This window comes from Helicoverpa armigera, chromosome 10, assembly GCF_030705265.1.
Source record: "Helicoverpa armigera isolate CAAS_96S chromosome 10, ASM3070526v1, whole genome shotgun sequence".
Lineage (NCBI taxonomy): Eukaryota > Metazoa > Arthropoda > Insecta > Lepidoptera > Noctuidae > Helicoverpa > Helicoverpa armigera.
In genome coordinates this window covers 5,864,462-5,881,719 of record NC_087129.1, presented here as the reverse complement: position 1 = coordinate 5,881,719, position 17,258 = coordinate 5,864,462, and the positions used below count along the sequence as shown (strand labels likewise).

The following is a 17,258-nucleotide window of genomic DNA, read 5'->3' as shown; positions in this document are numbered from 1 at the left end:
ATTATATTTGGTCTAAAGTGTATTTTAAAGGCGTCCATATATTTTTTTAGTAGTCAATAATACGAAAAAATCGTTTTATGTAATAATATTTTTGGAAAAGTTATTTGGTGACCATTTATCCATTTTGGTAACCGTTTAGAATTTTTTTGGTAGTAAAATAGGTACTTTTTTGGGTGGTGTTTAAACACAAGCCCAAAAATATTTGAACCTTGTAGTTTTTTGTTGTATAAAATATTTTTAACATTTTTTTCATTCGTCATCAGGCTATCGCAGTCCACTGCTGGACATAGGCCTCTCCAAGTGCACGCCACTGAGATCGATTTTCGACTTCTGGCATCCAGCTCCTGCCAGCCGTCTTGCGCAAGTCATCACTCCATTTTTAATATACTTTCCATGTAAATTTCAGAGGTACAATAGCATAGACAGACAAACTCTCTTTGCTCTATTTCAGCAATATGGGTTGAAAATCATGATACATAATTGAATATTATTTTGGTCAATGAGTCTTAGGGATGAGTGGATAAGCTGTGCAAAAAAAATATTTCAATTAATACCTATGCCTTCAGTGATTCAATATTCTGATACTGCATACTATAATAAATTGTTCACAAGCATTTAGGGTAATTTCTCGAAAAAAAAAACAATATAAATATAAAATATTTATTTAACCTTATAAAACTACCTCATCAGTTGTCATTTGATGCCATATGCCGTATGAGATTTGATATAAACTTATCTATTTTTCTAACATCCTGTTGAACTTCAGTTTTGTACTGCAGGCACTGTAAAAAAACCATTTTAGTGATTTTTGGGAGTCCATCACTTATCTTTCTTTTCTAACATTAATGAAAATAGTGGGTTCTGGGACAAGACAGTTCAAATCTTTGCCTAAAACTCTGTTGAATGGGGTGGAATAATGGGAAACAAATATTGGGGTGGTAATTGATATTTGTAGCAAATTATGTCTTGTTCTCTCTGGTCATATGTAATTCTCAATACTTTTTCAACGAAATAATGAGAAACAGCCTCCACAGTACACATGTTGCGAGTAGGGCTCTGCCTTTGGACCCTTGGCTGACTGCAGCTTGGACCATCAATTGTTGCCAATGCCGGTGGGATACTACATTTTTTTTTTTTAATTATTATTTTTAATCAAATATTTAAAAGTTGATAATAGAATACAGAAGAAACAGTTCCTAAATTAGACAGTACTTATAATAGATGTAATGATGAACTTCTGGAAACTATGACAATGGTTATGTGATAGAGCTATAGTTACCTTTTTGTTATCCGTAATTTTAACAACGAAGACACCTTTAGTGTGGGAATATTTGATAGTGTATCGAGTATTCATGGGATCCCTTAGATATAACATCTCAGCCGATTTCTCAAATTCCTCCCAATTAGGTATAAAAGTCATTGTTCTTAAACTTGTGTTATAACTTGTTTACCTTTTGCTATCAGTTAAATACCGACTTACATTAATAATTATATATATATATTTCATTGAATACAGCACTGCTTAGCAAGTTGTCATCAAAACGACCACAAGTTTCTAATTTGTCAAAGTCAAAAATAGGGATGTGTATGGGTCCACTTATGGTTCGAATAATATCGATATTTAGATGGTCCGCAACTACTTTCAAAATATTATTATTTGACCATAAACTGGGAATTTTCAGAAAGTTTTTGTTTAAGTCAAGATCGACGGAGTCATTTTTTGTTCGTATCATTGAGACTATAGTTATATAAATGCTCAATAAAAAGTATATCAATATTTACATGTAAAAGACAATTAAAGCTAAGGAAATGACTCATCGCTGTCACTCGTTAGTAATAAGAGTGCTATTACAAGTTTTGTAAGATTTTTTTCATATTAAAGCTGCAATAAATATTTGAATAAAAATTAGTTTATCTAGATCCAATCCAAGCGTTCCATCAATGTTCCTAGAAGTGCTCTAAGTAGATTAGCGTCATCTAGCCAGCAGCTAGGAAAACATAATAATAATAAAAACTCTCATTGCATTTTTGACGAATTCGCATTAATATTCTTTTTAAATTCCATCCATGACCCATGCTCTTCGATAAGTAAGTGCTCATCACTAGAAACAAATGTCGTGTCACTAGGTTTCTTTTTTTTTAGGTTAATGTGTGATTTTAGACATCGGGGTTTATGCAGAACACAAAAAATGATGAACCTGTTCAAATTATTATTTATATTCACACAAGAAGAAGAGTATTTTTCTTATATCATTGAAGTCAAAGCCCTTATTTTCTGTTTCTAAATATGGATATATGTAATTTATAAGATTTGGAAAAACTGCTTCTATAATGATCATGAATTATTATAATGCTTTACTGTTTACACCCTGTTTGCCTAAATCCTAAATTAGATTTGGTTGAAAGTTCTCGATTTTACCAGATTCTACCACACCAAGAAACAAAAACAGAAAAAAATAGACGATCCTTGTATAAAATATTTCTCTCCTTTAGGCGGCCCTTGGACTGCACAATATTTTCAAGAGGAGATGTTTCAAATTCGGCCCACTGTATGTAAGTTATTATGTACAATACCTCAAAAAATCAAGAAAAATGTAAGGATGTGGGCAAAAATACTGATAAATTAGGAAAAGGTGGGACCGCGCTAGATGGAACTGCACCACAGAGTGGTACGTCGCGCGATAAGACGCGAAAATTTTTGGTAAACCGCACGTGATCTACAACGGTGCTTGAAAAATATACTCAGTAGCTAAGAAATCTCCGAACAAGATGAACAACGAAATGGATAATAAGTATAGAAGAAGGAATATAAGGGATCGAGCACCGATCCCTACTCTTTTCTTCGATCCTTCATGCTCGATCATCAAGCATGAACATACAATATCATAGCAACGAAAGGAAACTCTAACTCGTGATATGAAGATGTATCTTGTTTGAAAATGAAGTTGGTCGCACCACATTCCGCAGCAGCGGAACTGCACGTCGCCAGGTTGCGTCAATTTTTTTCAGTTGCTCAACTTTGCCGCACAAAAGTTGCAGTGCAGTTCCGCCTAGTGTTGTCTTACCATAAGAACATATATGAAACCCGGTCCAAATGTCCTACTCGGAAGATAGCGATATAATAACATAGTCCCATAATTATAGAGTAACTTTCACTGAGAAAGCGAAAATGTATGCCGTCTATCATCATCCTCATCCTTCTATGTGCCAACAAATAAGATATGGCTAAACCATAGTATTTTCATGGATCCCGAGTCGTCTAGAGAGTGTCTTACATTAAGTATAAATTTTGAGATATTTTTTGTGAAATTATAAGGGACTTCACTAATATTTTGAAGGTCCAGATTAACTTTATTATTAGCATACACATATTTTATAACAAGAGCGTCAAGTTTTGTTGATTCCTCAAATTGCTTTCACTGTATTTAAAAACCGGACCGGACACAATACATTTTTCTAATGATTGAATGGAGGGTGGCAACTCTTAACCCACAGACAGCGCAACCAACTACGCAGAAAATCAATACACCGTGATGTATTCGCCTTTTTAAAATGAGAACGTGACAAAACATTAATTTAATTCATCGAAGAAACCACTTTTATTTAAAAAAAATATCTGTTGAGACTTGATGCTCATTTTTTATTTATTTACAAAGTGATGAGTATTCTCATAGTTACGGCGTGGTAGAACTTTCTGCGCGTAGATTATCAGCTTTTCCTTCAAATTATAAACTGTTACAGGTTAGTAAATCATTTATAATTAGTAAGAATTATCGAAATAATTAACCTACGGAGAATTTTGGCCATATTTGGCCAAAAACGTGTTCCTAAGGATTATCGACCTTCGCCATTGTCTGCATGGTGCATTGCGTTTATTGTGCGATAGGTACGTACTTATGGAGTATATTATGAAGCCATTTTGACGATATTATTTTAGTTATTTTGCGGACTATCAGCACCTATAGAAGCTGCTTTTAGAGAATATTTTTTTCTTTTGGATGCCTAGTTTGCCAAGGAATTACAAGATCAAAAAACGGACGCCTAATCATATCAATACCTATACGACAATTTCATAGTCGGCGGCAAATTATATTTTTATTTCGCGTTTTTGACAATGGATTCTCGTATTTATACATGTCATGAAATTTCATCCCTTTGTCTCTGTCTTTATAATAATTTGAAAGTACCTGATTAGTAATTATTGTGCATCCAAAAGGGATGAGGTGATTTCGATTGTTTGTTATTTGAATTTGTAGTCTCAGGGTCGAAAACTCGAAATGCAGATAACTCATATGAGTACATAATACATGTACTTGATTACTTGAAGTTTATCATAGAAGTCCTTGCTTCATACTTACTCTGTAAGGAAAGTCAATGATTGTACCTATATAGTTCATTATTAATGAATTTCTGAAATATATAGCTAGCCTACAAAATTATATAAAGTACCTGTGCAGATGACAGTACTAATTGAATTTGGCAAGAAGAATAATGATTTTCATAAATTTTATTTTCTTATTAAAAGTTTTATTATTAATTCTTCATACTACTTAGCCATAATAAATAACATGAATAAATTAGATCTGTTGTTATCAAAATTGTCTTTTTTTACAAATTGGTGAAAAAGACAATGAATAATAAATAATATTTTTAAGATTTTATGTTTGCACAAAAATTATTCACCTTCCTATAAGACATGGTCTAAAATGTGCTTGCTTCAAACTATGAATGTTATCCAAGATCTGACATAAACTTAATTTAAAAAAAAGGTTTGTGTCTATGGAGTTTCACCTTGGAACCATGCAGCTAGCTATTGATGTTTCACAAGAACCTGTAATAGGTCTGCATGAAATTGAAACCCTTTTGACTTCGACTATCATTTAACTGTAGCACTAAAGCTTATAAGACCTTGTTGTATAATTTTGCTTTTGAGAAAAAAGGAACTGCAATATAAATAGTTCCTTTTGTTAGTTTATTTAAACTTTTACAATAAACATCAGTTGCCACAATAATAACAAATACTGAAAAATTTTATAAAAAATATATATTTTAGGGGGCTCCCATATAATAAGTGTAATTTTAAGCTCATTATTGTTAAGTACAAAGACTGATGCTTCAAAGTTTCACAGAAGTAAAAGGGGAAAAGTGAACGATTTTGCCGTCATAAGGCTTGGACCAGCTCTTTGCCATTCCAGACTATAGATTCAAGCCAAACAGCTAATCTAGCAGTAACTGTTAGTGGCCAAATAGGTCATTACTGTTTTTGTTTTCTCATGTTAGTGTTTTATAGATTAATAGCTTCTGTCTCCAGCTTCACCTGCATCGCAAGAGATCTACTTAACGCACATGGATAAAAGTAGCATATAATTGTCATTCTGCCTAAAAGCAAAGTAGCATAGCAAATTGTTTGAAAGGACTTATCATGCATTCATTACCATGCATTCATTCATTCATGGACGGACACATTAAGGTTTCCAAAAGAATTAAAACCAAATTTTATTGACTTAATACTGGTGGTTGGACATTATACTTATACTGGATTATACTTACTACTTTTGAGTAGGCTTAAGTAAAGGTAAATAATCTTGATAGCTACTGCTACTGCTTAAAATTATGATTAGATTGATTTAAGTATTGCTATAATAGCATTACATTGATTTTTCAGCTGCATTTCATTTTAAAATGGCTTTAAATAAAAAGTCATCAAGATTGATTAATATTTTGTAAGTGCCTACTCAAATGGACTAAAAAGATGCAGACTTCTGCAGATTCTGCCTAACTCAATAGATAGGCGCGATGTTGATGTAGGTTCTAGTATATGTAGAACAAAGAAAAGGTGACATAAGTCGCACGCATGCGCGCGGCTCCCAGTCGCTGCTTCGTTGGATCAGAGTCAAGTTTATTATGCTTATGCAACATATTGGAGTAAAAAATAATTTCGTTTCAACTTAAAAAATTTCATAGTCGTGATTTTAGGTTCTCAGCACTGTTAGTTTCAGCAAGGGTTTGAAGGTTTCTGCCGCATGCCATACGACGCACGGTGTTGCTCGTAATTTATTGCTATTAATGCTGCGCGCGGTGAAAGGCCAGCTAGACCCTCTCAAGTCTCACTTTTTTTAGTATGTTTGTGTAGACATTATGCATTTTAAGACCGCAAAAGATAAGGTCGAAGTTTATTTCTGTAGCTACTACCTATTCGTGTTTGTCTGTGCAGAACAGACTGTAGGTAGGTACTACTATGATGGTCGCGATGGTTTCTTTCGTTTTCAAGTATGATGACTGACAGAGGCTCGATAGAAGATCTTCTTTGTGATGAGCATCCATTACCTTTATGAATAAATATTTTTTTAAACATAACAAGTGACCCTGCTTTTCTGCATTGATCTTTTAGCCAAAGAAAAGTGTTTTCCGCCTACTACTCCTTAAAGATGTGTGTGCTGTTCGCGACTTTTTTATATTGCATGTGATTGTTATTCATAAGTCAATCTGTTTCTAGCAAGCACTGCAGAAACTAATCAATACAAAACTGATGTCACCTGGCAACAATTAGCATCAACTTAGGTCTGGTAATTTTGTTACAGATTCTTGTTGAGTAAGGTCAAGGATATATTCATTATACACCAACATAATTGTAAGTTAAAATGGAAGAAATGAATGGGGATCTTTATGGGGGCGGTTTAGTAAGTCTAGGAGATGAAGGTTCTTTGGAGTCCACCGACAATGGCAAACAAGAGCAAAATTGTAAAATTTGCGAGTGAGTTATTTATTTATTTACAAAGCGTGAACCAAGATTTAAAATTTAAAATTAATTAAAATATTAATCCAATTTTTCAGCAATAAGCTATGCAGTCCTCGTGTTTTGTCTTGCCTTCATGTATTTTGTGAAGCTTGCATTGACAAGTTGATGGTTAATGAAGCTGGAGATTCTCTCAAATTTGATTTGGCTGTAGAATGCCCAATATGCAAACAAGAAACCAAGGTATGCAGTTACTAATGTAACAATTTTATGTAAATCTATTCTTCATTTCTTTGAGTATATATTTAACATACATATTTTATTATCAGATACCTGGAGGTGGAGCTGCATCCCTTCCTTCCGATTATGTGCTAACCAACATTTTGGATGTGTCTGCTATGGACCAGTCTGTTGTATGCACTTGTTGCAAGAGCAAGGAACCAGCTGTTGCTAGATGCACTGATTGCTCTCATTTTTTGTGCTCCAACTGTAATTCTGCTCATGAATTTATGAGATGCTTTGAAAACCATAGGGTGGTACCATTTGATGCTCTGAGGTCCTCTAAGGAGAAGTCCGCTGTGCATAAGCCCATATTTTGTGCTCGCCATGCAGGGGAAAGTCTGAAGTATTATTGTTGCGAGTGTGAAGTTGGTGCTTGCACTGAATGTCTTACTGTGGATCACAAAGTTGGAGAACATCGTTGCGAGAGAATTGTTGATGTCGAGCCTAACTTACGTGCTGAATTAAAGAATTTCATCGTGGAAGCCAATGCCCGCGCTGCTACAGCTGGAAGTGCTTCTGCCAGGCTTGATGATGCACTTGGAGATCTGCAACGTCAAAGAGATGAAGCCGAAGGTGTAATCAATGATGCTTTTCATGCTTATAAAGCTGCATTAGAAAGATGCCGTGAAAAGGCTCTTGAAGAACTTGAGCGTTTACACAAGGAAAGAGAACTCAAGGTTATGGATCTCTTTGATCGAGTCGATAAAACTGTTCAGCGCATAGATTGTGCTTGCAAATTCGCGGCTAGACTTCTTCGTCGCGGGGATGGTACAGAAATTGTGATGTTAAAAAAGACAGTGGCCTCCCAGTTCGCTCGTTTGCTGGAGGGAGCACCAGAATTCGATGTTGATTATTCATTGGAGTTTGTTACAAAGATGGATAAGTTTGATGCTATTTCAGAAGAAACTTTCGGAACATTCCGTACAGAAGCAACTCGTGCTGAAGAAAGAAAACGCGCGAGCGAGTCGTCTGCTATTGTATCAGTGACTTCGAATTCTCACTCTCCTGCTGTTTCCGTGACTAACGCTCCCGTTTTTGATGATTACCCGATGGGAGGAGTCCGCCGTGTCACTGGGGTTTCTGGTGTTGGAAGCATGGTGGGAGTGTCCGGGGTGCCAGCTATCGGAGTACCGGGGGTGGGTGCAGTAACTGGAGTAGGTGTCACTAACACTAGTGTCATCACTGGTGGTGTAAACATCAATAGTGTGCCGGGAGTCGGCGGTGGAGTACCGGCTTTGCCATCTATGGTCGAGTATAATTTGCAGCAGTTGGCTAGCATTGCTGAAAAAGACGTACCACCACCTCCCCATGCTTCTCCAGCACCAACTTTCACTCTCGCTGAACTACTAGCTGGTGATCTGAACTCTCCTCAGGCCTACAACAATTTGCAAGCTCTTGCTAAACTTGGATTAAATACTGGTAAGCTCTTCATACAAATGAAATTCAATAAAAATTTTTTAAAACATTTCTTCTCATAGTATTTTGTTTACAGAAGTAAATGGCTTTGGAGGTGTCGGCGGAATTGGTGGAGTTGGTCCTCGTGGAGTGTCTCCGGGAAGACCTTTGCTAACTGCTGCTGAGGAGGCAGCACTTGTGCCTCCTCCGGCTCCACTTGTACGAGCCACTAAAGCTACTCCGATGCACATTCGATTCAAGTTTGGCCAGCTGGGAAGTGGCAAGGGTCAGTTTAATTCCCCTCATGGATTTTGCCTTGGAAACGACGAAGATATCATTGTTGCTGATACCAACAATCATCGCATCACGGTAATAACAAGCGAATTTGATTTAATTGTACTGACATAATACAAAAAAATACAATATGTTATCTAAATATATTTTTTTAGGTGTTTGATAAGTCTGGAACTTACAAGTTTAATTTCGGAATTGCCGGAAAAGAGGAAGGCCAACTGTGGTACCCACGTAAAGTGGCGGTTGTTCGAGCCACTGGCAAGTTCGTGGTCTGCGATCGTGGCAACGAGAGATCCCGCATGCAAATCTTTACCAAAAATGGACACTTCTTGAAGAAAATTGCTGTCAGTATTCATTAATATTAAAACACAAAGTAAAAATTGAGTACCGTTTACAACATGAATTGATATTTATTATTTATTTTGTAGGTACGTTTTATCGACATTGTTGCTGGATTAGCAGTAACTGCTGAAGGTCTCATCGTGGCAGTGGACAGTGTAACCCCAACTGTATTCATCTTATCTGAAGAAGGTGACCTCATGAGCTGGTTTGATTGCAGTGAGTGCATGAGGGAGCCGTCTGATATTGCTATTAGTGGTGAGTCCTTTTGGTATTTATTGCGTACGTGTATAAAAAGCGTAATAGTAGAAGTGCAACTAGTATACTATAATTTAAACATTTTTTTCCAGTCCAATTGCAAAAAACATTTCAGTAGTCAAATGTAAACCTATTTTGAATTTTCCTTATTTTAGGCAAGGAGTTTTATGTCTGCGATTTCAAGGGGCACTGCGTGGTTGTTTTCGATGATGAAGGGCGTTTCTTACGCCGCATTGGATGTGAGAATGTGACAAACTTCCCGAATGGCATTGACGTGTCTGACGCCGGTGACGTGCTCATTGGCGACTCGCACGGCAACAAGTTTCATGTCGCAGTTTTCTCTCGTGACGGCGTTCTCGTCACTGAGTTCGAGTGCCCCTATGTCAAGGTAGGTGTACTTTATGATGGTGGTACTTTTAATCATACCATCCATCCAATCGTTAAGATTGTAGTCAATACTAAGTAATTTAAAAAGATCCATGATTAGAGATTTCGACCCTAATTATGAAATAAAGGATGCTTCCTACAACGTTTCTTTAATTGCTTACAGGTGTCTCGTTGCTGCGGATTGAAGATAACATCTGAAGGTTATATTGTCACTCTGGCTAAGAATAATCATCACGTTCTAGTCCTCAACACCCTTTATATTGTCTGAGGAGTAACTCGATGGCTGTAAGTCTGCATACTACAAGATCTCACATTTATTCCCTATATTTTATATTAATTGCTGTTTTTACAAAGCTTAACATTTTTTGCTAAACCAGTATTTGACTACTTATTTCGTTATGTTGTGTTAAATTTCATGTTAGTCTGATATTTTAACACTCTGTCCATGAGCAGTGAACTATAGTGATCCTAATTTCGGTATGCTTCGTGATTTTTTGTTTTATGGCATTCTAGATTTAGCGACACTATATTTTTATTCACTGCCGTGGATAGACTTAAGTCATTATTATTTCCAAAGTACTGATACTTGCGTATTGTTTGGGTTTTTGTTCATCTGTCATTATTATTATTATTTTATAATTGCATTTAGTTCTAGTAATGGAAAATCCAAAGGTTAGTATATAATATTCAACTTCTATTTTTTTTTCGTTATAGTCCCAATTTATCAATTTTGTTATATTTGGTCATGGAAGATCAAAGTTTCGGAATTATTTTATATCTGACTAAAAAGTACGAATACTAATGAAGCGGGTAGAAACGGACAATTATTATTTTTGAGTAAAATGTAAGCTTCAATATACTATAGTCAACTTTACTAAATTCAGATATATCCGAGACTTCAACTTCTCGTAGTGGAACAACCATAACCAAATTTAACTTAACAATTCCCATCGACTGGACTTTAATTTGTTTTCTAAATTTTAGCAGCTGGTATGGTTCCTAGTTCGAGTGAAGTTTAAACGTGTCAATTAGGGGACTGCGTGGGTGTGTCGCCTCATTAAACATTGATTTGATTCGAATGTTAGCCCAATATACGTACATTTGTTTTAGATATTATTGATTTTGTTGGATATCAGTCATTTGCAGAATGAGAACAAATATGAACGCACAATTGAGTTTGTTAAAAGTATAAAATTTGTCTCGTCATGACCAAAGGAGGCGACACCATAATAACGTGCCATCTAGTTTAGGTTAATCTCGTATACAATATTATATATTGTCCGTTAAAATATATTTACCATTTACAGAATTCTTGTGTCTATACAAAATGTTTTTCGTGTACTCTTGTTTTGAGAGCCTATTACATATTTGAAAGATTTTTCATGAGTAGGCATTACAGTGTACATTGTTAAGAGTTGGTTTATTATAAGTAAATATCTTAATGATGAATTGTAATGCATGCTGTATTATTAGAAACCGCAAAAAATAACATTGCAATAATTTGTACAACATGTAATTTGGATAGTTTAAATTTAATGTAGAAAATTAGTTTATCTGGCATTTTCTTGTATATAGCGAGCCACTTAAAGTAAATAGTGATGCAAGCTTGTTTTAGTGCATTTATGTTGTTGTTTAAATAGTTGCTCACACATATATGAATTTATTTGCAGTAAGCTCCAATATCAGTATTTCATTGTCACTAAGAAAGGAAAGCATTATATAAACCAAAGCACCTTGTATTACTTGTTATGTACATGAATTTGCCATCATAAAACGTTTCTACTATAATACGTTCGATGGGTATACAGTTCGCCAAATTATATATTTTTATAACTATCCACATTTATATTCAAAATTGAGAATTCATAGTTTTAGATAGTAGGTACAAATGCGGTTTAATGAAGCGATACCATATTTAGATATATTCACAATATACATCATAATTATATTATTGTCCCTTATTAGGTTTCCTAAATGTAGTGTTAGGAAATGGGACATTGTCTTATAAAATCCCTATTATTAATATGGTATCAAATTTGTAATACATAAGTAATGGTCAGATACAATTTTACCTTATACCATAAACAATTCCAGGGATCCATGGTCTTCCAAATATAATTAGACTATTTGAACGAATTATCAGACTAAAAACCGTTGGTTTCTTCTACTGTTTTCGTGTCACGACCGTTTAAATGCGAAATTACTTATCCTTACTTGGTACATCCATAGATAACACTGGTCAACAAATTATAATTTTTTTTTTGGTGCAAAGGTGAAATATACAATTTCTTGTAGGATATTAGATACGTAATCGAAGTCCAGAACATAAAGTTGCACTAGCACGCAGGGATTTAGAGATATACCCCTCCTAAAGTACCAAAAACGCGTTTTTTTATGAAATTTGATGTCATTTTTTGGGGACAGCAGAATTTTATAGGAATTTCTAACTAAAGCATCATATAGTACTACTTTCCCCGCATTAACCCCATTTTAATTTATATTTTTGCGAGTTTTATTTCCCGATATATACCATTTTAAACTTAAGTGGAGTTTTTTCATACTAACAGGCCAAATGAAATATAGGGAAGATCGAACTATCGTAGCTGTATACATATTTCATGAAAATTTAAACTCTTAACGTTGGAAATAAAAATGAATTTCAATCGGGAAGAGTGGTACTATATAATGCTATAGATAGAAACAAAAAAAACTATTTTGCTGTACTTCAAAAAAATCGTCAAATATCGTTAAAATCGCGTTTTTGGTACTTTAGGAGGGGTATATCTCTAAATCCCTACGTGCTAGTGCAACTCTATGTTCTGGACTTCGATTACGTATCTAATATCCTACAAGAAATTGTATATTTCACCTTTGCACCAAAAATGCTGTTGACCTGTGTAATCTTTCAAAGTTAATTTAATTATTCGAAAGTTCTATAGCCGGATGCATTGTGTTGTACATGACCATTATTTTGTTTTACTTAAAAACTCTTTGGAAATAGTACTTAACCAGACCACCTAAAATTAAGTGTGATATTTTACCAATATTGTTAATGTCAGTTTTAAATGCTCTCTAGTTATTTGGTTTGATTTGTTTACATTTTAAAATAATTTAATTCCTCAATTTCAAAATAGTCTTGCATCTCATTGAAAAAAAAACACATGTTACTAAATTGTAATTAACTTTTAAATATTAATTAGTTAATAGTCAGGCACTCTCTTCGTATTGCTGAGCCATATAATTTATACTGAATAATAAAAACATAATTGAAGAGTAACATGTATAAATATGTGTACTTAATTAGAAATAGGTATTTATTTTATGTATTTGTTGTGTATTGGAGCAGTTTTACAATATTCGATACGCAAAATTAGATGTGATATGAGCAATAATAGAGAGACATAATGAACCAACATTTTAAGACTTACATGACTCAATATTTTGAAAGACACGAGCAAAGATTGATGCGTGGGGTGATGAGCAACGCCGGTCTTTGGAAGCCAGTGATAAGTTAAATTTTGACATTTGAGTCTGAATCCTCTATTGATTAGTGAGTAACTTTTGGGTTTATTTTTCATATTGTTTTTAAGTTATTTGTTTCAGGATTTTTGTCCCAATAGTATTAGGGAATTTTATTTTCTTTATTTTAACTAGTTTAAAATGAGTCTACATACCCCTCGCGGATGAGCAGGTGTGATTAATACTCTGATTTTGTCGTTTTATTGTTTTGTTTAATTATATGTTCCGGGCCTATATTATATAAATAGTATTTTTGGCCAGTGTGTTTAGGCCTTTAGATTTACGAATTTTTACTGCCAAATTATTTTCTTACGATATTTGTGCATGCACATAGTAATTATTTTATTGTATAATATTTGTAAAAATTAGTTATTAGTTGTTGCCAATTTTTGTTTTATTAATATTCAGGGTTTTAATATTATGATGTTCAATTTTAATTCGTTGTCATTGATCAAAATTATTGTGTGTTAGTGAAGTAAAATTAACCGAAATAGAACTTATTATTGCCCCAAAGGGAGCGTTTGACGCTATTAATAATATTGCTTTAGGGTTGCATAAAATTATTAAAAAGTGGTGTGATAAGTTTTGGATAATTTTACAAATTATACTATTTTATGTGTGAATTCCAATATTTAAAATTTGAAGTCAAATATTTCAATATATCTGTTTTAATTTTCAATGTACATTTTACTATTGCTTTTATTTAAAAAGTATTAACTTGTCAACGACCCCCCGTTTATCGTTAATTTCGGTGATAAACACACTTTCCTCTTTTCTTGCCATGTATTTTATGTAGGGATCAGCGTAGAAATGTTTAGTAGGTACTAGTATTTTTCAATTGATATACACACATACAGTATCACAAGTTTGCCTATATGGTGGTGTTGTTTAGAGATGTTTATTAGTGGTTGGCGCGGGCCGCGGCGGTTATTCGTCGCGTCTGCTTGGCTGTATAATTTGCCGTAGCGAGTAAGCACTTTGTCATGGATGAATGGCAGTCAAATGGTATCTATTGTCCATTGACATTACTTGATAATAATTGTATCATTAGAGTACATTACAGTAGCCTTTCTCGGGAATCTTAAAAGTTACCTATATACACTTTAAAGCAATTTTTGGTAAAGATATTTCTCTTGAATCTATATTCCCTTATGTATCCAGCAATAAATTACTTCAGTAGTTGTGTAGTATCACTTTATATGGCACTGAAAATTGCAGATTTCCTTGTATAATTAGGCTCTTATTTGGATCGCCACGTGTTGTAGAGATGAACATGTCAAGGACTTTTGCATACTTGGTGCCAGGTAATGTGATAGAGTGTAGGGTTCGCAGCGCACAAGGTGAGCTCTAATGTTACCCTCCCTATTGGAGGTGGGCGTATTGCCTATTAGTGGCACCAAGCACAGCTCGACGGTTGCGGTGGAGTATTGTGGCATTACTATTCAATTTTGTTCAACTTTGAACCGTGGGTGGGATTAAGATTAATTAATTCTATTATACTTTATTATTTTATTTCGAAATGATTCCAATTAATAATTGAAAGACGGCATGCTCAAACGATAATATATTTTATTTTTAACCTTTCACCCACTTATCCGATATAATCTCCACTGTTCTAAAACAACATAAATAATAATAAGGTTGTGAGCTCTATTCCAATTGGAATTTTAAGCCACATGTGTGCTTGTGCAATAAATATCACAGTTTGGATCTAGGCTTTTAAATTATTATAGATTATATACATTGTTGAGCTGATTATAAAAATTTAATATATTATTATACCTTTTAATATTGTTAAAGAATTCTAATTGCATTCCACATCTTAGAGTGAACGAATTTGAGATGACCGTTTTCAGTCTACATTATACAATTTTTTTTTTACAATTGTAGGATTATTAGCAGTTGCCAATGTTTTCCTTTAGTCAGTAAAAGTACAAATATTTTAATATACAATCTTGGTATTTACGTATTGTAGTGATCTTATTTTTTGATTCTATAACTATAAGCATAATTTTTTTCTCTTAAGCGGCCATTCAGATATTTCTTCATCTCACAAATTATTCAGTAAACAACAAAACATATCATACCGAATCAATTCAGTTTACATAGAAATTGTCTGCAACTCCCGTGATTTTATTCTCCTCGTTGGTTTAGATGTTATTAAAATGGCTATTTCTTTTGTTTCCAAGGTAGATATAAGTATATTCTAAGTTACACTGTCTTATGTTCTTGTCATTTTATGTTGAAATGTGAAATTTATTGTCATAGTTAGTGTGAAAGGTGCAAGTTCCAAATGCATATTTTAATTTTGATCCAAAGATTTCATTAATTCCTTATAATTTAATTATTTAATTCTCATTTTGCGGAAATGACATTTGTGGAGTATGCATTGGTATTTGATACTAGGAGTAACATGAATTATTCTGTAGAGTTGGTGCAGCCGAGCAAACCTCTACTAATATTCTCTTAAGAATATATTGCTCAATAATTTAATTCTGTTAAAAGTATTTTAAACCTAGTTGTAGTCCACCGTGTGTTTAGTATGGATGTGGACTCCAAACACGAAATTATATCTAACAGACAATACCCTCCGTAAACATTTGAAATAAATTAAATGTTGAAGTTTTATTAGATGTAGTTGTTTGCCTTCACGGCGGCTTGCCGCAGAGTGCAAGCTGCAGGGGCGCCAGCAGCATCAGCACATGGGATTGCCAGTGGCTCTGAAACCATTATACTATACTGCTCGTTTCGTAATAGCACAACACAAGCTTTGTCCGCATAGGTCCAGTTTTATCCGACATATCTTTCTCGTCAAATATGTTCTTTAAATGTAATGTTAAACATTTGGCAGTTTATATAATGTCTTCAGTATAACTTGTGTGATGGTGTTGACTGTTATTGTACTATTTAGCCCCACAGTCAACGAAAATTGTTATATAATCCATACAGGAGTCTCTGCTGCATTGTGCCTAGATCTTAGAAGTTAATGGTATCAAGGTAGAGTTAATCTCAAATATTTTGGCTCTTTGAATATTCCATGATATTATTTTTGTTTTTCATGAAAATGTATTTACATTATATACATACACCTAGATTATTGTATACAATATGAATATACATTGCGTGGTTTGTAACTTGATGTTTAATTATTTTATCGTAAAATTAAGATGCCCAACTGGTTCTCTGTCCACACCTACGAAGATGTGGAGGAATTGAGTGTATTCGATAATTAACCTTATATTATTCAATGTAACTGATGAATAGTTAGATGTTTTTCGTGGACAGAAGTAGAATTTTATTTGTTTAACTAGTTGCACATCTTACTTTGACCAAATTCTTTTACCCGCTGAAGTTACTTGAAAATTTGGATGATTGCCATTTTGCACTCTTTCTTTACCTTTATTTGATGGCAAGTGCAAATTGTCACGTGACCTTAGCGGTTTATTAATAATTATAAGTTTATTAACGTGAACTGTGGCCAGGATAACAACAGCAGAGCAGTGTAATTCAGAGCCTGCCTAAAATATATTTTTGTCATGATTTTATTTAGGTATATACATGTTATTATTCACATATTACAGTTTTCTCAATATTAGCTTGTATTTTAATTAAGAAATAATCATATTTAACATTGCCAGGTGATCAGCAACCTGCACTTTAATATTTTTGGAAACTATTGAACTTAAATTGTACTGACTTTATAAATATATTTACTTCAATAAAGATTTTCCATGCCACTAAAAAGACTTTATCTAAATTTCACTCGCCCGTGGTAGTAAATTATGACAACCGAGCTTACTGACTGTGCCACTTCAGTTAACAACCTTGCCCATTTGTTACGCAAAAAAGCAATCCAGTTCACGATTTAACGTTACGACATATATGCGATATGAAAACAGCATGTAGGTATGCTGTTTGTTCCCTGGGTGGAGGCCTTAAGTTCTAGGCCATCCACAGGGAAAAGACCGGTTAAGCAGTACACGGCCTCCTAGGCTGAACTGCGAGATGCCATACCAAAAAAAATTGTTTTTTGACAAATATAAAACTT

General features: G+C 34.1%; 2 protein-coding genes across 3 annotated transcripts; one reads left to right on the top strand and one right to left on the bottom strand.

The window, feature by feature from the left end:
* Nucleotides 1–646: 646 nt before the first annotated feature.
* On the bottom strand, nt 647–1,562 carry LOC110378238 (signal recognition particle 9 kDa protein). Its single transcript, XM_021337418.3, has 2 exons — nt 1,280–1,562; nt 647–782 (listed from the first exon to the last, which is right to left on the bottom strand). Exons 1-2 carry the CDS (start codon nt 1,418–1,420, stop codon nt 687–689), a joined length of 237 nt encoding a protein of 78 aa, XP_021193093.1. The 5' UTR covers nt 1,421–1,562; the 3' UTR covers nt 647–686.
* Nucleotides 1,563–3,469: 1,907 nt separating this feature from the next.
* On the top strand, nt 3,470–16,954 carry LOC110378248 (brain tumor protein). 2 transcript variants are annotated; one of them, XM_021337432.3, is made up of 9 exons: nt 3,470–3,741; nt 6,582–6,754; nt 6,835–6,979; nt 7,066–8,437; nt 8,511–8,782; nt 8,863–9,051; nt 9,136–9,304; nt 9,460–9,692; nt 9,855–16,954. In XM_021337432.3, exons 2-9 carry the CDS (start codon nt 6,642–6,644, stop codon nt 9,957–9,959), a joined length of 2,598 nt encoding a protein of 865 aa, XP_021193107.3. In that variant the 5' UTR covers nt 3,470–3,741; nt 6,582–6,641; the 3' UTR covers nt 9,960–16,954. The 2 variants fall into 2 exon arrangements, with proteins under 2 accessions (XP_021193107.3, XP_021193108.3); XM_021337433.3 differs by lacking the exon at nt 3,470–3,741 and adding an exon at nt 3,751–3,886.
* Nucleotides 16,955–17,258: the final 304 nt, after the last annotated feature.

Excerpts from the sequence above, each read along its gene's own strand:
- LOC110378248 (XM_021337432.3), top strand. The coding sequence starts at position 6,642 with ATGGAAGAAATGAATGGGGATCTTTATGGGGGCGGTTTAGTAAGTCTA. Across the intron at positions 6,755-6,834 it reads CAAAATTGTAAAATTTGCGA|CAATAAGCTATGCAGTCCTC; the intron begins GTGAGTTATTTA and ends CCAATTTTTCAG. Across the intron at positions 9,305-9,459 it reads GTCTGATATTGCTATTAGTG|GCAAGGAGTTTTATGTCTGC; the intron begins GTGAGTCCTTTT and ends TCCTTATTTTAG.
- LOC110378238 (XM_021337418.3), bottom strand. The coding sequence starts at position 1,420 with ATGACTTTTATACCTAATTGGGAGGAATTTGAGAAATCGGCTGAGATG. Across the intron at positions 783-1,279 it reads AAATTACGGATAACAAAAAG|TGCCTGCAGTACAAAACTGA; the intron begins GTAACTATAGCT and ends GTTTTTTTACAG.